At 37.4% G+C, this 23,095-nt stretch overlaps 1 protein-coding gene across 7 annotated transcripts; it reads right to left on the bottom strand.

Annotated features, from left to right (window-relative positions):
• Positions 1 to 270: 270 nt before the first annotated feature.
• On the bottom strand, positions 271 to 22,443 carry LOC108717969 (CASP8-associated protein 2). 7 transcript variants are annotated; one of them, XM_018265439.2, is made up of 10 exons: positions 22,016 to 22,441; positions 18,016 to 18,084; positions 17,174 to 17,274; positions 16,451 to 16,525; positions 16,176 to 16,291; positions 11,815 to 12,803; positions 10,663 to 11,778; positions 6,114 to 8,769; positions 4,585 to 4,684; positions 271 to 594 (listed from the first exon to the last, which is right to left on the bottom strand). In XM_018265439.2, exons 1-10 carry the CDS (start codon positions 22,104 to 22,106, stop codon positions 532 to 534), a joined length of 5,376 nt encoding a protein of 1,791 aa, XP_018120928.1. In that variant the 5' UTR covers positions 22,107 to 22,441; the 3' UTR covers positions 271 to 531. The 7 variants fall into 7 exon arrangements, with proteins under 7 accessions (XP_018120928.1, XP_018120927.1, XP_018120925.1 ...); XM_018265438.2 differs by adding an exon at positions 18,350 to 18,430 and having other exon boundaries at positions 10,663 to 12,803; positions 17,174 to 17,271; positions 22,016 to 22,174; XM_018265436.2 differs by adding an exon at positions 18,350 to 18,430 and having other exon boundaries at positions 10,663 to 12,803; positions 22,016 to 22,174.
• Positions 22,444 to 23,095: the final 652 nt, after the last annotated feature.

Consider the following 23,095-nt stretch of genomic DNA (forward strand, 5'->3'; position numbering starts at 1 on the left):
TGTGGCCAATACAGAGATACCTATACATAAAAAATGTCCATACTTTGAACAGAGAATATGAGAAATGGCTTGCTGGCTGTTGAGAATATGCAAATTCATAAGTGCTAAAATGGCATGAAGTCAGTGAAATTTGTCTGGCTAATTCTTTTATACAAATAGGAGGCATTGTGATAATTTGCACACAAAGAATGTTTAAAGTTTGTCATCACCCAGCAGAATGGTTGTTCAGTGTTTCCACTCTAATGAAAAGTAATGAAAAGAAATGCTGGATCAAATGTTAGCATCCTTTACTAGAAAAATGGCTGGCAGCGTTAAATAAATAAAAATTTTGTGATCACAGATTATAAATCTGGAAGGTATTCAGTTCAAATCCTTCATGTCTCACTTCATACAGTCTGTACCAAGTATAAAAATATCTAGTGCCTACACAAGGATTGGCGTTTTGACACTGATGAATGTTGATCTACATTTCTTATCACACTTGTCCTGTTCTTGGTCCACACAGCAGATCTTCAACTGTAATGTGCACAGTCACGTGGCAGAGTATCTGCATTTCTTGAATAGTTTCATCAACTGCCGGAACCTTTCCGCGATCTTCAAAATAAAACACACAGTAGAGAAATTAGACACATCCAAAATACAAGGGTCTGCACTATTGCCAATTTCACAACTTTTTTTTTACAAAGTAAAGCACCCAAACGATTCGTATACAAGAACTTAGCAAACTGGGATGTTAGCTCCAAGAACTACCTGTATAGAATCAATTTCCTTCACAGTCATTTACTGAACACAGTGTTGAATAATAAATAAAAAGAGTTAGGGAGTGTGTCCAGTTTAAATGTGGAAGAAATAGGTAACATAATATACATAACAGGATATATATTCCCAGTCCAAAGTTACATCAACTGTCCAACAGACCCTCCTGTTGGCTTTATGTCCACATAGGAGCTACCAATACCCAAGCACAACCCTTATTTGGAAGCCCCAGGAACTTTTTGAATGCTTATGTTGCTCTCCGACATTATTTTACACTTGAATGTGGCTCACAAGTAAAAAAAAAAAAGGTTGGGGACCCCTCTTCTAGAGGGATCGTATATTTAGCCACTAGTTGTGGCAAACAATATGTGGGCAGAACTTACAGATCCTTAAAAAAGAGTGAGCCATAGAGCACCTTATATCTATTGACTTGGAGAAATTAGAGCATGATAATTTATGTAATAAAAAAAAATTTAGCAATAGGGAAACATAGTACCGTATATACTCGAGTATAAGCCGAGTTTTTCATCCCCAAAATATGCTGAAAAACTCAACCTCGGCTTATACTCGGGCCAAGCGCATAAACGGTCGCCGGCGTCTAAGAATAGTCGCAGGCTTCCAAGAATAGTTGCCGGCGTCCAAGAATAGTCTCCAAGAATATTTGCCGGCGTCCAAGAATGGTCGCCGGCATCCAAAAACGAGACGCCGGCACCTCCAATGGGAGCAGAAACCCTCAATTTTTTGATTCAACCTTACCACAAGCTGCTGCATTTCTCACCCTAGGCTTATACTCGAGTCAATACGCTTTCCCAGTTTTTGGAGGTAAAATTAGGTACCTCGGCTTATACTCGAGTATATACGGTATGTATGAACATAATGAAGACTTTGAGCATGTTAAAATTTCAAGGCATCGCAAGTGTCAAATTAGGAGCAAGGGGAGGAGATATTCATAGAACCATTGATCAAAGGGAGGTGCATTGGATATTTACCCTTAAAAGAAGGTACCCACTAAGATTAAATATTGATTGGGAGGTATCCTTATGTGTGGGATTGTCCTTTCATTTCTGAGTTGTGGATTGAGCTTGAAAATTTCCAAAATGACACATTGAAAATTGATCTTAAATTGTCTCCTGAATTTGCACTGCTTGATTGTCGGGTAACATCTTCTGCTGTTCATATTCCAAAGACAAAATGTTGGAATAATTATAAGAATTTTGTACATCTACAGCTATTGCTGTTACCCGTAAATCCATTTTTTTATTTGGGATCCAGGAAACTTCTCCAGATCTAAAGGTTATTTTATCCTATTTTAAGTCTCTCTTCATAGATAAAGCAATAGATTTTAGGTATGGGAATGTGGGTTTTAAGAGAAAATTTTCTTGCGCTGTGGTCTCCCTATCTTAAAATTCTGGAGTCTGAAAATAGGGTTTATATAGAAAAATGTATGTATAATTCTGGCGAAGACTCCTCTTTTTATGCCCATTGCAATTCCAAGATTGACTGGTTGGTAGAGAGGAAAATTTTATCTTACTGTATCTTATTTTAAATAATTTTACTTTCATTGATGAATTTTGTTATTATCTTTATTTGATATTTGGTTATGAATGAATTGTTGTGTACTAATTCTCTTCTTATTATGAAATTGACAAATGTTTGGTCGAGCTATTGCTTCGCTGCTTTCTGTTCTTTTTGTTTATTCAAAAATGTCAATAAAAACAATTGGAAAAGGAGGTATCCTGCTTCTTTTAATAAATATAAATCAAAAGTAACGTTTACAATTACCTTGCTCCATAATGCCAATAGAAATGTATTGCAATATTGCTTGAATTGATATGACCTGTTAACATGCAAAAAGTTGTTTTGATGCTTTTAATAGACAATGTTATATAAGACTATTGTAACTGCTCACACCACCTCTGAGGAAGTGGCAAAACAAGGCATGAAACGCATCAGGTGATCACATAGAACAGGAAGTATGTTACATGTGCATCCATGTTCACTGTTTTTAAATGTAACCTGGAATAAAGCATTTTGATTTTAAAGAACGGCTGGCTGGATACACTCAGTAACTATTTTTTTGCTGTTTGGACTACATAATTTGCTGGATTGGAGACCAGCGGCTGGAGGAGCGTGCAAGAGCAGTAAGTGCGCCCAATGTGAGGAATGTGGGATGCGGACACATAAGTTTGTTTAATAATGAATATTAAAGACCTGCACTACGGCTTTGTACATTACTTTTTGCACTGGAATTAAGTTGCCAACATAATTTAGCCTACTGGGAACAGTTCAGTGTAAAAATAAAACTGGGTGTAGTACTGAATTTTGGATATTCAACAGTAAGCCCATACACACAATGGGTTAACAGATATCTGCCTTTTCATCAATGGCAACTGTAAAGGTGCAAGCCTGGACAACAGCCATCCTGCCATAAAACAATCCTTGCAGCTACAGTAATGTCCATATCAAAGTGATGCAAATAACTGGACATACTGGTGTGGGTGCAGGGATAGCAAGAGTTCCCAAGGGAAGGACACTCTGCTGGATCAACAAAGTGATACCTGGAGCATTGGATTATGGGATTTCTTTCACAGTGCATCCTAATTTGATTTCAGTCCCTTGTCTATCTAAGAACAGATGAACCATCTTCAAGAACAGCTAACATCAACCTGATTGGCTGGGACTTTACTCTGGGTGTGGCTGTTTTGGAAAAAGGGTAGTATGCTTGTTTGAATGGTCTTCCGTATATATGTATATAAAGAGCATTGTAAATACTTTGTTAGTTGGTCACTTTCCACTCCCTTCCATCTTTCCCTATCCCTTTCTACCTCCCTCCATCTTAGTTAGTTCCCTTTTTATGTTATACCTTTTAGTTTCTTTGTAAATAAATATCACTTATTTAAAGATTAGTCTGTCTCAAGTCATTAGCCTGGCAACCCAAAATAGAGCAGATCCAACACTGGGTAAATGGAAACATTTTTTATTTTGCACATACTATCTATCTAATATAGAAACATATAAAGAAAAACATATAGAAAAATCAATAAAGGCTGGAATGACCAGATATCTAACATAACAGAATTTCCTGTTTTTCAGCTCGCCAACTCTTAGAAAGAAAACAACTTTAAGGGTAGCCACATGGATCACATGTGTTCAGTGAGTTTCTAATTGATCCTTAGCATGCAACTCAGTTTCAAAAGCAAACATTTATGATTCATGTGCCCCCCTCAAGTCACTGATTGGTTACTGCCTGGTAACCAATCAATGGAAACCAAGAGCGCTGAAAAGCAGGAAGTAGTGTCCTGGCTATTATGTTAGACATCCAGTCACTCCAACCTTTATACATTACTTTTTTTTATTTTGCACAGCCTATTTATCAAGTTATTTATTTTTATCCTGAACAACTCCTTTAAGCTAAGCAACTATTACCTCAAACAAGAAGCTGTAGACCAGTTTAGTCTCCCAAGTTGCTTACCACCACATTCAGGGATCTGAACAACTAGGATCTGTGTAGGGACTAGAGAAACTGGGAGCTGCACAGCTAAAAGTCTAAGAAAAAGTCCACAGAAATTTGAACATCAACATGTGACTACATTGCTATTATCTGGACAATATGTGCATGTATGCAAGTTTAAAGAGGAAACAAAGCACATTTGTTTCACTGCCAAAAACACCTGCTTAAATTCACTTCTCTGTTTTCACTGCATTTATAGATTTTATTAAAAAAAAGGCTGTCAAGAAAAGCAATTAAACCTTTTTAACAGCAGACACAAAAGCCTATAGTCAAATTATGGTTAAACAAAAAAGAATTTTTTTTGCCAGGGAACTTACCTCATGAGGGGGCTTATTCATTTTTGAAGATAAGGAAATAAATGTTTTCTGATCTGCTCCAAGCTGCTGACAGTGAAGGAGAATTAACCTGTCGTCATCCCTGTTAACAGACAAAATATTAAAAAAAAAATAGAGAAGCAATTTATTAATATGGCTTTACAATGCATAAAAATCAAAATGCTGCTGTTGTCTCAGCCTGACCTACTCTCTCAAGGGTGGGATAAAGGAGAAAAAAAAAGTCACTTGGGGTTCAGACCATGCTGTGAGCTGTTGCCCTTACATTTTTTATGCTCCAAAGCATGGTCTGCTGGGAAACAAGACCTTATAAACACAATAACTACAATTAATTATATAATCATTGGATGAGAAGGGATGAATATAACCTACCATCTCTTCAACAGATAATGTATCATAGTTCAGCTAGTACAAGGAAACGCCCACATGAATCTAGTACAGCTACTTCCAACTTCATTTTATTTAATAGAAACTATAATTGTTGCAGCTTAGATAAAGAAAAATGCCAGAATTACACTTGCACAGTATTGCACGGACATGTGCATACTAGACAAGCTCTATGGGCTAGGTGTCACTAGGATGAAGCTATGAATAATTTACGAATGCCCCCTAAAGTGTGGGTGTTTGAAAAGAGATGCAATTGAGAGAGCACATTGACACACTTGGTTAAAGGAACAGTAACACCAAAAAATTAAGGTCTTTTAAAGTAATGAAAATAAAATTAACTGTTGCTTTGCACCGGTACAACTAGTGTGTTTGCGTCAGAAACTCTACAATTGTTTATAGAATCATGCTGCTGTGTAGCCATGGGAGCAGCCATTCAAAGCTGAAAATGGAGACAATGCACAGGCTACAACAGATACGATATGTAGTATACAATGGGATTCTTCAGAACTTATCTACTATGTGCCCTGTGCTTGAACGGCTGCACCCATGGCTACACAGCAGCTTGTTTATATTAACTATAGTTGTGTTTCTGAAGCAAACACCCCAATTGTACCATTGCAGGGCAACAGTGCAGTACATGAATGTTTTTGGTGTTACTGTTTCTTTAGGCACTTGCATCCAAACATGCGCCTACACTTATTCATAGATGCCAATTTGGGAAACCCTGAAGCTACTGCCATGCTGAATCTGCTGGTAGCTACAGGTTACCCATAGTGGGCGCATCAATAGGCACATCAGACCTTGCGCAACTGTTCAGAGATTGCCAGCAAATAGGCTGGAATTATGGGGAAACTTGGCAACTGCACTTGTAAATGGCCAATGAAGACTAAGAGAATGCACCAGAGGACCACCGAAACATTTTCATTCATTTAGAACTCCAAACAGGCTCCACACAGAGCATACTACACAATTTAGTTTTCCAGTAATAAAATAAACACATTTGAAAATGGCAATATGCTGCAATTTTGTATCAGCTGATCTGTTTTACATGGGTTTTACATAACTGGAAAACATGCTGCTGAATAAAATGTTAAAATGTGTGGATTTGAACATCTGAAGTTGCTCACCTGGACCAAGTTGTAACAATTTCTCCTTTCTTTTTTATTACATTCTTTGCAGACATGCTTTTGGAGGAGTCCTTTGGTGATGAGCTTAACTGATCAGTGCAATCGCTGGCAGATCTTTTGTGCTTTCTTTGAGACTTTCCCTTTGACAAAATATTGCTTTGTTCTTTCCCATATTCCTTTGCTTTTTTTTCGTTACTTTCCTGATTGAAACTTTGCACTTGTCTCCTTTTTGCCAATGGTTCCTCTTTCGATTCCTTTTTTCGTTTGGTGCGGTGAGCTTTATCATTCCAGTTGACTTGTGCAATGCTTTCAGGAGATCCACTGTTGCATATTATAGAGTCTTTGGTTACCTGCTCAGAGAACAGATCACTTTTATTGCAATCCTTTCTGTCTGTCACTGACTGAAAAATTTGGTGCAGGTTTGCTTGAGATGTTGAAACTAAAGTAGAGTCTTTACTAGGACTAAGGGGTTCAGGTGGTTTAAACAATGAAACAGTTTGTTTGTCCACATCTTTATCCGGCAACTGTTTGAAGTCTACTGCTTTATTACTAACATTGACAAGACTTGTCTCTAAAATTTCTCCATCGACAGTCTTATGGGTTGCATCAGATTTTCTGACCTGGAATACTTTATGTTCAGATTTAGGAGGGCTATTCCCACCATGAGATTCATGCTCTTCAAAATTTATATTTTTTAAGTGATCAGCAAGGTCTTTAACATCTGTTGTTGATTCTGGTACAGGTGGAAAATGTTCAGTTGAAGGTTGTTCAGAATTGGGAGAGAAGGTTGAGGATGCCCGTCTTATCTTTACAATGAAGTGATCATTTGACTTCTCCATGATAACAGCTTGCATGGGTTCACTTGGAAGGCACTGGAAACTAGATATGTCATTAGTATTTTCCAAAGAACTATTTGAGTTATCAGAATCCAGTGTTAAATGTATGTCTTGTTCTGCAACATCATCTTCTTCTAGCAGAGCACCTTCACTATAATTGGTGTTAATAACCTCTTCAGAGACGTATTCAGGTGCAGTCCCCAGTCTGAGGAAGCTAAGATGAGAATCTGATTTCAGTGGTGATGGCACAGTTAATGATACTGCAAGATCCTCCATAAGTATTGATGAATAGGATTTTAATCTTTCATCTGATCCTGGAATGCTCTTGCCAGAGGAGGAGGTTAGAGGAATCTCTAGCATACAGCTCTCATCTAAGACATCTGGGTTAACAACCATATCAAGGGTTGAAAATGAACTAGATTGCATAGGAGAATGTGGAGGCCAGGATAAGGACGAAGGCAGTTGCAAACAAGTTTTTATTGGTGTATTTTCATTAGAGAAATTTTTCTGGCTAGAAATGCTTGGTTTCTCCGGTGTTCTAAACACCCATGATTTTTCGTCTGAAGTCTTTGTTTGCTCCAAAGCTTCTAGATCATTTAACAAATTTTTAAAGATATCACCCATATGATCATCACTGACCAAATTAAAAGATAAGCCTGAACGGTCAGGTTCGAGTTTCCGTATTTCAGAAGTCCCCGATAATGCTGGTTTTAAATTTTTTTCTATCAAAATGTTACTTTTTGAGTCTGATTCAACTACAACAGGTCCTTTTACTGGTTCTCTTGAAAGACTGTCTTTATTAACACTATTGCTCACAGGTTTATTGTTCTGGTCTTTAACTTTGGGAACTTGTGCTTTGCATTGAATTTCAGAAAATGATGTGGTTTTATGGTTTTCCTGCTCAATTTTATTATTTATTTTTGAACCTTTGAGCCGAGCAGATGATGAGGAAATGTTATTCTGGACACATAAGTGGTTCTTATCACTAGTACATTCTAACTCAGCTTTGTCACACAATTTTGTAAGCATTATTTTGAGTGTATCGAACAAACAATCCAGTTGGTCATCCACAAAATTCCAGAGCTTTTTCTTCATATCTAATAGATGTTGTTCAAAAATTCGATCCACAATCCCATTCTTTTTCAGCTTTTTCATTTTATTATCTATATATTTACATAATTTTTTTTGTAAAGTGCTCGGCAATGAACACAATGCAGTCCAATTTACTTTTTTTACCAGTGTTATAAAGTAAGATGTTCCAACTTCTATTACCTTATGGTACTGGCGCACTGTAAACTGCATTTTAAACTTCATATATTTTTTTCGAATATGCTTTCGAATTGCACGTAGCATCTGTAAAACATCTTGTATAGAAGATGGCTTGTCGGCTTGCAAAATTTCTTCAAGGCAGTTGTCAGGATTTATTATTCTTCTTTTCTTATTGGGCTGTTTAAGTAAATGTGTTTTTAAATCAGATTTAGATTTTACCTTTGATTTAGTTGCATTTTGTTTTCGGGAGGAAATTACTCTATTCGGTTTTCCCATGGATGTGTCATCTCTTTGGAAACTTACTGAATCTTCATTTATATTTGTTTGGACTACTGCAGTCTGCTTTGGGCTAGAAGTGGTGTTGGGTGCTTGCACACATGTAACTTCCTCCACATCACTTACAATCTCACCTTCTTCCATGTCATCTGAAGAAATAATAATGGGTGAACACTTTGCAGAGCTTGCGTCATTCTTTACAGCTGGCTGAAAATTCTCCTTGTTTAGTTCTTTTGACAAATGAACACTGGAGGTTCCATTAGCATAACAGAATTCTAGTTCAGAAAGATTGGATAAGGGAGGGGAAAAAAATGTTCAGTAAGCTTTTAAGAGTTTGTTTGGTACTATAAAAAAAGATTAATGAAACATTGCAATACACAATATAACATGCAATATTAGAGGTAGTTCACCTTAAAAATGATTTTAGTATGTATGGGCTATTCTAAAACAATTTGCAAATGCTTTTTTTATTTTTTGTGGCTTTGGGAGTATTTATATTTTTTGTTGCGTGACAGTCACATTTAGAATTTTTACCTACTTTTAGGTTGGTAGGATTAACTACTGTTCGAATAGTTGTATGCCTATCCAACATACTTAATGTTTAGAGGTGAATTTCCCTTTTATAGCCACTTTCAAATTTAGTTTTTCCCATAGAAATCAACGTCTCCTGTACCAAAATCTCCAAGTACAGAAAAATGTTGAAATCAGCTTCCCTTTGATATATTGTGCTTCATTTGAGGCAAAATTATTGTAGAATTAGGTCCAGGGACTTCTTGCTATAATATGCTACATCAGACACTCCCATGATATAGCTCTATGCTCCATGGAGCCCTGGCAGTGTCATGCAGCAGCAAGGTCTTTGGTTTAGGAAGCTCTAGTGAGCAGATATCTATTGAATGCAGAGTAATGGAGATGTTTGGCTACTGAGGGGGCAGTTATGGACAGATATTGTGATAGCAATACACCCATAATACGCCTGCAATGTTTAAAGGTCAGCTGATTCACAATTAATTAAGGAATGCTTAGTATAAATGGTGAGTTTCTATCTTGAGAAAATCAATATGAATTTGTCCTACATGCACCTTGTAACTGGCTACAGAAGGTTTTATGGTTTCGAACGGACAAGGCAACCTATCATAAAACCATAGTACGTGTTTTCAGCCAGTTACAAGAAAGGCATGCACTGGTCTTGGTTGCTTGCAAGCTCAATTCTTATGTATTAGCCTGGTCCTTAAACTAACCTGATTAGGGGATCCTCCACATATATACCTCTATACGAGGACTTAAGACATGTACAGACACAATAGTTTGCCAAAAATGAGAACATCTGATATAGCTGGTCTTTAAGCTGACTTAATATGTGCACAGCTTCAGCAATTTAAGAGACGAGACAGTAAGAAGCCGTAGTATTTGTAAACCGTTATTGAGACTGGTAACTTTTAGCTTGGGTCTAAAGAAAATCTCAAAACACTATTCATGGATGCATGTCTTAAAATGAGTCACTCACAAGGCTGCTACATGAATTTAAGATTCCATATTCTTTTAGAATCTAACAAAAAGTTTTCAACCTGGTTTGCAATATTTTTATACACTGTAAGAACTCAATTACTGTTACAGGTATGAGATCTATTTCCTAGAATGCTCAGAGTTTTCTCATAATTTGGATAACCGTACCTAATGATTGTTTTGCTACCAATTTAGATTTATTTAACACCTTTTACAATATCACCCTATCCAGCTTGCAAAACCACCTCACCTCCACAGCTTGAGAACCTTTACCTTATTATCAAAATAAGCAAGTGTAAAAATGAAAATACAAAAGCAGCATTTCATGAACAGCTGCTGTGCTTAGATATTAACTGTATATGGGGTTACAATTTCAAAGCAAATACCTGAATGATGTGATTCTTAAAAAGTCCAAAAAAAAAATAAAAAAATCTATGCAGATACAACAAAGAACTAATAGTGCAAGTAGTACAGTACAAATAAGAAAAAAAAAACTGTTTGCCAACCCCATTCACTTAGTTTACGAAACTGTTTTTCCAAAACTATATTAAATACAGTTCCTCTAAACAAATCTTTGACTTTATAGACAACAGCTAACACCTAACTAGACAGTCATACTTCCATGGTATGAGGGAAAAAAGAGCAAACTAAATTGTTAGTACCTTTATTTAACAGTCTCACTACAGAAGCCTTGGCTGTATAATCAATTCTATGCAGTTTCACTATTGGCTTCATTGGACTTTTAAGCGGACTGATGATTTTGGGAACACGTCTTATAAAATGTAAGTCAATATTCATTACAGAGTCGTCATCATCATGGAGACACTGCTTAGATTCAATTTCCTTAGTGCTTATTTCTACAAGATTTGTTGATTCACATATACCTTTTGCTGGTTCAGTTACATTTTTCAAAATGTTGGTATTGTGTTCAAATGCTTTATTCAACTGTTTTGATGGACTCAGGTTTTCCTGGCAAAATACTGTTTGTGCAACATTATCTTCATCTTCCTTTTCTGAATGAGGACTCTCACTGCCACTACATTTGTCAAGCTCTATGTAAGAATCCAGGTCTATAATCTGTGAGCCATCAGCAATACTTGTTTCCATCTCATCCGAATGAAGTGCATGCAACTCATTGTTTACAACCACCTTTTCAGGATCAGCCACTGAAAGCGTTGTATTGGAGGGTGCTGGATTCGATTCGTCAATTGGAATTCCTGGTTGGTTTTGTGGAGTACACTTAATGGCATCTACAACTTGCTTAGATTGGCATTTCTTATCCTCTTCTAAATTTATGTTTGACGTTGTCACTTGTTTTGGTGGATTTTCTGTTAGAATAATTGATTCTGGTTTGCTTTTCTGAGAGGACGCAGATTTTACTTCATTTATACTTGCAGAAGACTCATATAATTGTAGTACTGGCTTGGGATTGGTTATTTCACCGATGCCATGTTTTTCATCACACAGTACCAAGGGCAGTTTGCTTGTATCAGATTCAGAGAGGGACTTCTTTTTAGCAGGAGAGAGGGTCAAATGAAGGGTTTCCATATAGGAGAGCTTGAGATCCTTCACAGTGTTGGTTTTCTTTTGATCTAGTTCCAGTTTTTCAGCATTCAAAAGTTTGCATTGATCATCACTTTTACAGGAACTTTTTACTTTACTACTGTGCATATCTGAAGATACCTCTTTCTGCTTTCCTTCGCCTGTAAGTACTTTATGTTCTTTTCGATCACGATAACTTCCCTCTTTTTCTCTGCTCCCTTTTCTTTCATCTTTATCTTCTTTTTCTCTGCTCCCTTTTCTTTCATCTTTATCCCTACCAGATTTCATATTTTTGTGGTCTAGTATGTGCTTGTCTTCTTTCTTTGATGACATCTTATGTTCATTTTTACTGCTGCCAATTAAATTGCAATCTCTGTGCCCAGATTTTGAAACTTTGCTGTAGTCAGAAGAATGCTTCTCTCTTCGACTTGTATCACTGCTCCTCCTGCGATCGAGTTCAGCCTTGCTTTTAGAAGAACTTTCATCCTTTAGGTTTGATGTTCTCTGTGATCGCCTTGGTGGATCATCTTTTTCAGTTTTTCTGTTCCTATAATCAGAGTCTTTACCTTTTTCAGAATCCTTAGAGTCCCTTCGGCTGTAGGATTCAGAAGGCTTCCGAAGCTTCTCTTTTGTACGAGAATCTTCCTTTGACGGTGCCTTGTCTCTCATAGTCCGCGCTTTATCGTGAGAGGTTGATGTAAGGAATTTTCTATTATTTTTTTCATTAAGTGAATCAAACTTTGTAGCCTGGGTTTCTTGCCTGCTCTCACTTTTTCCACTGTCTGAACTAGGTCCAGTCTCTTTCAGTTCAACAGTTTTTTTTTCACATACTAAACTGCTGCTACTACTTCTACACTGCTCCTTCATCTGCCTTCGCTCACGGTCTTTAGACTGATCTTCACCATATCTTTCCTTTCTTCCTTTTGCTGCATCTTGGTTTGAATATCCTTCTGTATTTTCTTTTAGTAACTCTGTCTCTAAACCTTTGGAAAGCTTAGCACAGGGGTTTGAACTGCTGGAAAAGTTCTTGTCAACAGCATTTATGTCCTTTTCTGTAGGCAAATAATTCAAGCGGGTTGAATCATTTCTTCTAGAGTTAATTGTCTGGTTTTGCAAATCAGGTTTCCCACTACTGTCTGTATTCTTTGGCTGTATTTCTCTTGATCTGCTTTCTATCTGGCACGTCTTATAACTGGTTTTATTGGGTTCTGATAATGGCACAGGAATGTGTTTATTGATGCGAGGGTTCACAGAAGAAAACCTGGAAGAACAGATGTAGGAGAATAATTAGTAGGCACATCATTTTTAATAGTTACTAAAAACGATGTGGATTTTCTTTAGGCTTAGCAAAAAGAAGCGAGAAATTAAAGGGGCACAACACAGAATACAAGAGAAAAATGTGATTATTATTATGGATATACATTTAACACTTTATATGACTATCTGCATTGTGCTTTTGAACTTCATCTGTGCTACGCAGGATATGTGCATGTCATATTATGCCTATATTGCTTTGATATATGAAGGGGTGCCACAGTAGGTGGTGCATGGGAAATAAGATATGTAGAACTGGTGCGTGTGCATTGTACTTGTGTCAGCAGAAGTGATGTGGGCGGAAGGACGTCACTTGTTGCACTGACTTTCTGATCACCTGTTCTTCATGGTTATTTAAGGTACTACTTTGGGCCATAGACACTAGAATTGACAAATGACTGTGTACGTAACATTGGGGTATTAATACATACTATCTTATCTGCCTTGCAAGCCTGAGGGATATTTTTTTTTTTTTTGGGAAACGGTTTGGTATGCATAAATTTAAATGTTTTAATGACTTTGTACTTATACACTGTTGTAATTATATGCTTTATTAAACCACCAAGTCCATTTTGAATGTCGAACAAAGCCTTCAAGGGACGGTTCACCTTTAAGTTAACTTTTAGAATGGCTGATTCTTAGTAACTTTGCAATTGGTCTTCATTATTTCTTACAATCTTTATTATTTGCCTTTTTCTTCAGACTCTCCAACTTTCAAAAGGGGAGATACTAACATCAGCCAAAAATGATTGCTCTCTGAAGCTACAATTTTGTTTTACTTTTAAAGTGGTTGTTCACCTTCAAACAACTAGTTGGTTTCAGATAGATCACCAGAAATAACGACTTTTTCCAATGACTTTCTATTTTCTGTGTGTGATAGTTTTTCTAATATTGAAATGTTAAGTGTCATTTTTCTCCTTCTGAAGCAGCTCTTGGAGGGGGGGGGGTCGCCGATCCTGCAAACTGTTCTGAATGGATACATTTAGTTGATACATTTCTTATCTTTGTCCCTGCTGAGCAGAATCTCTGGGTTTCATTACAGGCAGTTGTTAGAATTGATACAATAGTTGCTAATACTCCAGAGATGCTGCTGAGAAATGTATCACTCAATGTTGCAAAATTGTAACAGTTCAGAGTCTGCACCTGAATTACTGAGCTGTCAGACTCAAACACCAGAGACAGGAACATTCACCTTTAAACTTAGATTTTGGAAAAAAAACTTAAAAAATAAATAATGGAAAGTAATTGGAAAAAGTCTTTATTTCTGGGGAACAATCTAAAAACAACTGAATTGAAAAAAAGTATTTGGAAGGTGAACAACCCCTTTAATTGATCTTTCTATTCACCCTGTCTCATTCAAGCAATTTCCTGGGTGATTGCTCTCTGAGGATACAATTTTATGGTTACATTTTATAATTTATCTTTCTATTCAGTAGGGATGCACAAATCCACTGTTTTGGATTCGTCCTAACCCCCTGAACCCTTTGCGATAGATACGGTCAAATACAGAACCGAATCCTAATTTGCACATGCAAATTAGGGGTGGGAAGGGGAAACATTTACTTCCTGGTTTTGTGACAAAAAGTCATGCAATTTACCTCCCCACCCCTAATTTGCATATGCACATAAGGATTCAGTTCGGCCGGGCAGAACGATTCGGCCAAATCTGAATCCTGCTGAAAAATGCTGAATCCTGAATCGGATCCTGGATTCGGTGCATCCCTACTATTCAGCCACTCTCATCCAACCCCCTTCCTGGTTGCAAGGTTTAAATTTGGATGCGTGCAACACACACACACACACACACACTAAAATTCCAAACTGGAGAGCTGCTGAAGAAAAAGCTAAATAATTTAAAAAAAAACAACCAGAAAATAAAAAGTGAAGTCCAATTGCCAATAGATACATCATACTAAACTTTATTTTAAAGGTAAACTATCCATCTAAATACTATAAAAACAGCAGTAATCTCCAATAAGGACCCACTTTAATGCAGACTTCTGTCACTATTTATATATGTGGTTTTCATGTATACACCCCTCATATATAGTACAGTGCTGCAGAAAATGTTGCTGATTTATATATATTATGATAAATGGCATGCAAAATTACAGAGGAAAAATATAATCCACAAGTAAGATTTAACAATCACTAAGCTGTGTTGTGGGCATCACTAGTATTACAAAAAAAATGTACTGTTCATTTAAATGCTTGTAAAAATCATCACACTAAAAAGTTCAGTGTGAAAATAAAAAAACTGTGTAAATAGATAGAAAAATAGGCTGTGCAAAATAAAAAATGTTTCTAATATAGTTAGTCAAAAATTTAATGTATAAAGGCTGGAGTGAACAGATGTCTAATAAAACAGCCAGAATCCAACTTCCTGATTTTCAGCTCTATAACTCTGAGCTAGTCAGCGACTTGAAGGGGGGCCACATGGTACATTTCTGTTCAGTGAGTTTGCAATTGATCCTCAGCATTCAGCTCAGATTCAAAAGCAACAGATATGACCCATGTGCCCCCCCTCAAGTTTCTGATTGGTTACTGCCTGGTAGCCAGGGTAACCAGTCAGTGTACCAAGAGAGCTGAAAAGCAGGAAGTAGTGTTCTGACCGACATGTTATACATGAAATCACTCCAGTCTTTATACATTACATTTTTGGCTAACTAACTATATTAGAAACATTTTTTATTTTGCACAGCCTATTTACCCAGTTTTTATTTTTACACTGAACAATTCCTTTAAAGGGGTGGATCGTCTTTAAGTTAACTTCTAATACGTTATAAAATGGCAAATTCTCAGCAACTTTTCAATTGAACTTTATTTTTATTTATTTAAGTTTCTAAATTATTGGCCTTTTTATTAGAATGCTTGCTAGCTGACCTCATCTAAAAAGAAATGCTTTGTAAGGCTACAGATTTAATGTTATTGGTTATTTTTCATTACTCATCTTTCTATTCAGGCCTCTCATTCATATTTCAGTCTCTTATTCAAATCAATGCATGGTTGCTACGGTAATTTGGACCCTATCAACCAGATTGTGGAAATAGCCAGCTGGAGAGCTGCTGAATAAAAAGCTAAATAACTCAAAAACCACAAATAATAAAAAATGAAAACCAATTGCATATTGTCTCAGAATAAGTCTACATCATACAGAAAGTTAACTCAAAGTTGAATAACCCCTTTAAGTTACAAATATTACATAGCTTTTTATGCAATTTCTCTAGCAAAACCTAATTGCACTACTTCATCATCATCATTTTTTATATAGCGCTACTTGCTGCAAAACAACAACTTTACCCTTTAATCCAGTGATTACCTCTGATTTAGTCTGTTGATCTCATCCTCTTTGCGATTAATTTCTACTCTTGCAGTCTTGATGAGTGCAGAAATATTCTTTTTCAGACACTGATTTTCATTTTGCAAGGTTGTGTTCTAAAATTCGTGGAAGAGAATAATTAAAATGATTTCCCACATGGAAAGGAAATACACTGGATATGTCAGAAAGCACATCAAATTACTATTACCAACGTAGAAGTATTTTGGAACCCTTTCTAAAACAACTGTATGTTGCAATATGGACTTATTAAATACCTGGGTTTGCATTTCTTTGACTCTGTTAATGAGTTCTTTCATTTGTTTCTGACACTTTTCATATTCAGCATGCAACTGTAAAGGAAAATTTCAGCAAATAAAAACACACAAAACAGAAAAGACAGAACACCTACACACATTTTCAAAGGAGACAAAAACTAAATAGGCAGTTAAAAATACACTTTCCTGAACTTAAATAACACACTCTACTATAGTAGTGTTTCTCAACAATAAGTTTCTTGCCAACATTTCTTTCTAGAAAGTACAGGTATGGGACCTGTTATCCAGAATGTTTGGGACCTGGTGTTTTCTAGATAATGGATCTTTCTGTAATTTAGATCTACATACCTGTAGTCTACTTGTGAATCATGTAAATGTTAAATAAACCCATTAATCCGATTCTGCTTCCAATACTGATTCAAAATAAGATATGATTAATCAAGTACAAGGTAATGTTTTATTATTTCAGAGAAAAAGGAACATTTTTAAAAAGTTTGATTATTTGATTATAATGAAGCCTATGGGAGGCAGCCTTTTCGGAACTTTCTGGATAATGGGTTACCAGATAACAGATCCCATACCTGTAGCAATCTCTTTCCATAGATATACATTTTTACCTTTAGCAATATTTATAAATATAAATATTATACAATGGAACAAAATACTTAAAACCCGTTGTAGGTTACTGTTTATATATATAAAAATATATGGATGTGCACATACATCATTGAATGAGGCCTCTTTAGCGGTTACTTCTTCTGTCAGGATTTCCTCATACAGATCCAAACAATCCCGTGTTGGAGTGGAGAGTATAGAAGGCTCTGCTAAAACCAGGAAAAAGGTTTCTACTTCATTAGAAATATAAACAATTTTATTCTAAGACTATATGAGTAATTAAAAAAAAATCACAGCAATATATTAATTGTATTAAGCAGGGTAGCAGTTTGTAGAGGAATAATTGATAGTTAAACAGGAATATTATGAAGCTGGGCTACATACCCAAGTGTTTGAGTTTGGCTAATTTTCACCAAACTGCTCAAACGTAGGTGAAGGTTTGTTAGCTTAGGGGTTTCAATAGACCTTTCTGCAATTGTATTGGATCATAGTTGATCTGTCCGAGCTCATTATACTGGTGCACCTTCTGAAAAGGCGCATTCACTAAGAAAGTGCACTTCCTTCAGTTCTAATAATTTGACCCCAACTTTGGTTATATACATGTATGTAGGCATGTATGTATGTATGTATGTATGTATGTATGTATGTATGTATGTATATACACATATATGATCTTTGGTAAATTATTGATTTGTTGGGCTGCAGCCCATTAAAGTTGGATACCCTGCAGCCATCTGACCATGAAAATAAAAGCATTTATGGTTCACAGCAGTTAACTATTTGCTCAGGAATTGTAAGCATGCTGCTGGTGACATAGCCTTTTTATAACAGTTTCACCTGCAGAAGAATGCAGCAATGTCACAGCCCTATTATAATATATTGCACGTAATACAGAATGCAAGCAAGAGATGCCACTTATTATCAACCACAACAACAACAAAACAATGTACCTGGTATACTTGAAATATCCAGTCCATCATATATATCAACAGAACTGGCTTCACTTTTAGCAGGAGAATCTGTAAGAAGAAAAGCACAAGAAATTTGACAAGAGTCCAACTTAACAGATCAGAATGACGCTACCACTGTAATATTAGCCAGTACTCCAGTAACGTGTTTAACATTTTTCTATACTCTTTTTTTTTTTTTTTTTTAAATATAATTGTCTTTTTTTAATCATTAAAGTTCTGTTTATTGACAATGCAATATACTATCTGTAACTTTTGATGTTCTTTTTAAATATCTGATTAAAATAAAGTATGTTCATGCATCAGGAAAATTTACCATATAAATCTTGAAAAAACACCATATTCATTTCTTCTTCTGCAGCTCTTTTATCCGCCATTTTAATATTTTAAAGGAGTTCTACATGTACAAAACAAAAAATATTTTAAAAAATTGTGTGTATAACTCAAGTACAGCAGTTTCTATAAAGAATCAAGATTTTGTGAAACGGACACATTTGTATGAAAATCAATAGGAATGTCAGGATTACTAGAAAGGTGAGCAAAAGAACCTTTTTATACAGAAAAATTACCCTAAGCCACCCCCCCCCCCAGTCTAGAAATATTTATCACAACAGACACTCTGACATGTGGAAGCTTGGTAAGAAGATTTCCATAGGTGAAGAAATGTTTTCAATTTTGTACTTTATTGTATGGATGATCTTGTATCAGGATCCTGCAGCACTCTTGCCTATAAGTACTAATGGGATGATGTAGCTTGAAGGGCATACTGTTACTAGAGATTTTTACAGGGATGAGTTGATATAACTTTAACAAATAAAGGCAGTCTCCATTTACCATTCTATACATTTGTCTAGACCTGGTAAAGATATGGATAGCAACAAATTTCCTAGTGCAGCGCTATCCATCTTCTGTGATAACAAGAGCTGGAATTTTTCAGGCCAATAATGGAAGCCAGTATTGACCACTCGCTGTTTTTAAATCGAACGCACATCATCACAAGAACTTTTTAAGACCAAGTCCACAGTAATGGAGGTAACACACCACCAAAGAACTGTGCTACCTACAGTGACATAATGCTGGAGCCCCTCCAGCAGTTTGTCGGAGATGTGAACAAGTGAACAACGTGGGCACTTTCAACCTGGGTCTGAAGTGTTACAAGTGTGAACATTGCATTAAAGCTTACACAAGGTAAGCAGTCACATCAGGCAGGCTTTCACGAGGGGGGCCACACAAGTTGGGGTCATGAGTCGGATGCGGCCACCAGCTGGACAACAATGACCTAGCCTGTAGTGAAAACCATAGACTGGACTTACAGCAATGTTAAGGCACATGCAGAACACATCGTAGCATTATCCTTTGCAATGTTTATCATAGCATCCTTCCTGTGTTTTTTTTTTTTTTCTGTAAAGGGATTCTGTCATGATTTTTATGATGTAGTTTTTATTTCTAAATTACACGGTTTACACTGCAAATATTTCACTCTACAACATAAGATTTCATTCCTGAACCAGCAAGTGTATTTTTTTTTTAAGTTGTAATATTGGTGTGTAGGCAGCCATCTCAGGTCATTTTGCCGGATCATCTACTTTCAGAAAAAGCCAGCACTTTAGGATGGAACTGCTTTCTGGCAGGCTGTTTCTCCTACTCAATGTAACTGAATGTGTCGCATTGGGACCTGGCTGGGGGGAGTGCTGTTCTTAGCTACCAGGGAGCTGTTATATTGCATAAGGGAGCCATTACCTGGTTACCTTCTTATTGTTCTGTTAGGCTGCTGGTGGGGGTCCCAGCAATCGGATCCTAACGATGGCTAACGAGCGGTCGGATCGCATCAACGAACAGATGCAGCCGCAATCCGACGGGATTTTCAGTCCCGTCCGATCAACATCTGGCCAACTTTCGGCCAGATATTGATCGGGGAAGCCCGTCGGAGGACCCCATACACGGGCCAATAAGCTGCCGACTATCTGTCGGCAGCTTTTATCGGCCCGTGTATGGCCACCTTTAGGGTCTGGCCACACAAGCAGATTTGGGGAGATTAGTCGCCCCAGCGACAAATCTCCTCTTCTTCGGGGCGACAATCTCCCAGAACTGCCTTCCCCCTGCCTCGTGAGGCAACTTCGGAAAACAAGCGCCCAGTGGGCATTGCCGCAGGTGATTTTCATTTTAGCCGGCGGAGGGCAGGCAGTCTGTGGAGATTGTCGCCCCAAATAAGAGGAGATTTGTCGCTGGGGCAACGAATATCCCCGAATCTGCTCATGTGGCCTGACCCTAATTCATACATTTGATGAACCACGAGTTTTAATTGTTTACTATTCTTTTGTAAACAAAGACGCCACCTTACTTTCCCTTAATCACATTATCACCACAGAGAAGCCACTAAAATATAAAACAGATTCTTTGCAGGGTCAAGTTTTTGTACACACTTGTATTTTTGCTGGAGTGTAGCCCTAATGTGCTACTACCACATACTGCTGAATGCAGCTTCTGACCACACACAAACATTGTGCATGTGACAGACTTCAATGCAAAACAGAAGTTTCATCTGGCGCCTACAAGGTAACGATAGTAACGCAACTTGCGCTTGTTAATAAGGAATACTTTATTCTCAATTCACAGATCTCTATTGGCAGATTTCTAATAAAACATAGTTAATATAAATTAATTATAGGGACGGTCTATATAGCTATAGCACATAACATTGGGTAGTTTCTCCAAGTATACTGCACAATACATTACTTTGAGAGGCATGATTACTTTGAATATATCAAGTCTTCTAAATGTTATTAAAAAGAAACTTTCTATGTGGCAAAATAAGGAACAATAGAGAACGCCTGGGAAACGGACAGGAAGCAGTGGGGAAAGTGTTGCAGACTTCCCTGCAAGGTATTATAGACCGGGGGTTACCAGGTTGGCGGGTTTCCAGCCAAATTGGGCTACTAATTTAAAGTGCAGGCAGGTTTTGAAAGTACAAACTATCCAAGGTACGGATTTGGGCTATTTTTTGGACCTTTGGCTGATTTGTACTTTGGAAACCAGCCAACTTTCTTTTTTTTATGCGAAGCCTGTCTCCCAGTGCATGCTGGGTAATGTAGTTTTTGTTTAACAAGTTGCCAAGTTTAATGTAAGACTACAATACTCAGCAAGCAGTGGGACTGACTTGTGTATTAGTCGGGAGTTAGCAGATTTTGGGCTCTGTATCCTCATTTTCCGGTGACTTTCCTCAATTTCAGACAATTTTGGGGGGAAAATCTGCCGGCCACCAAAATATCTAGAGGTTGACTTGTTTTACCAATATTTATTTAAACTATATGTATTAGTGTCTCATGGGATCCCCTATACCTCCTGCACCCCCCTCTGTAGTTACGTCCCTAGTGAGGGGCGGATCTGTCCCACTGTTTTATGGAAAAATGTGCAAATCAGTGAAAACTGAAAAAGGCGTATTTTAACATATTTATTTTTTAGACTTTAATGCACATATTGTGTTATTTTGGCCTACTGTTGAAGTGCCTCTTGGCTAGTTTTGGGCTGGTTTTGTAGAGGACTTTGCCTGGTTTTGAAAATTAGACCTGGTAACCCTGTTCTAGACAGGCAGAAGCAACCCACATACTAAAAGCCCAAGCTCCTCTCATGCTGAAGCAGGACCATAACAATTGCAAGGTTGAGGGGGGGGGCTACAAACTATAAATACAGATCTAGAGGCAGTGACTACAACAAGGCTAGAGTGTTACATACCGAGGGCGCACTTTTATCAGGCAATGATTGCATGGAACCTGTGTATATGATGTGTTTACCATTTTACTATACAGCTCTGCAAAATATGTTGGTTCGTCCCGAAGTGGGACAACGCAGAAGAGCGGCGTCTCGTTGTGCCTTGCCTTACAACATGGGTCGGATACAGTAGGTATCTGGGTAAGTGGTACACGGGGAAGTATGCGTATACAGAAGTGAACGGTTACAATAAACACCGTGTCCCTTGGCTGACCTTTTTCATCCAAATCTTCGCCAGTCACGTTCCGTCCGAACTTGAAGACACCTCCGGTGTGACCATTCAATAGTTTCCCGGGAACCCGCATTCATCCAGGGGCCCCAGGCAAGCCTGGCGCACTTAGGCCATGGTATCCCAGAGACTCTCTACGTACCGCAGCCAATCAGCTGCCGAGGGATGACGTATTTTTGGTAGACCATATTTCCCCGCCCACAAACCTAGCCTGCTTTGGCGCGAAGACGTGTAAAATACACAGATGAACTGTGCGAGTTGGGGTCATTGTGAAACGCATACTTCTGAAAATAAGACGTGAACACCATCCTGCTTCCTCTATTATATTCATGTGATATTAAAAGACTTTTAAATACAAAAAGTAATACATAATTAACAAAAGGAAACCAGGGAAAGCCATGGGTGGTTACAAGTAGAACAGAGCACGGCCCAGCCCCCTGCGCGGCCATGCGCAAACGAGGACGCGCGGTCAGGCCTACGTCACACGCTTTGACATCAGAGAGTGGCACCCGCTTAAAGCAGCTGTTCACCTTCAAACAACTTGTTGTTTTCCGATAGATCACCAGAAATAATGACTTTTTCTAATTCCTTTCTATTTCCCATGTGTCACCATTTTTCTAATATTGAAAAGTAAAGTGTCATTTTTCAATTTCTAAAGCAGCTCTGGGAGGGGGGGTCGCTGACCCTGTAAACTGTTATAAATTGATACATTTAGTTGATACATTTCTTATCTTTGTCCCTCCTGAGCAGAATCTCTGGGTTTCATTACAGGCAGCTATTAGAATTGATACAATAGTTGCTAATACTCCACAGATGCTGCTGAGAAATGGATCAACTAAGGGGCATATTAATCAATGGTCGAATTTGAAAAACGTAGAAATTCGAATTCAAAATGACCAACTGAAATTAAGTCAAAGAGGGGTTTTTTTTGTCCGAAAAAGTCAGTTTTCAATCAAATAGGTCCATATTTGGGCAAATAAGGATCGTATAAATCAAATTAATAGCGCATGCGATCAAATTCAAATCTTAGTTTTTCCCAAAAAAACCTTCAATTTTTCAAAGTCC

This window comes from Xenopus laevis, chromosome 5S (assembly GCF_017654675.1).
Source record: "Xenopus laevis strain J_2021 chromosome 5S, Xenopus_laevis_v10.1, whole genome shotgun sequence".
NCBI classification, from domain to species: Eukaryota; Metazoa; Chordata; class Amphibia; order Anura; family Pipidae; genus Xenopus; species Xenopus laevis.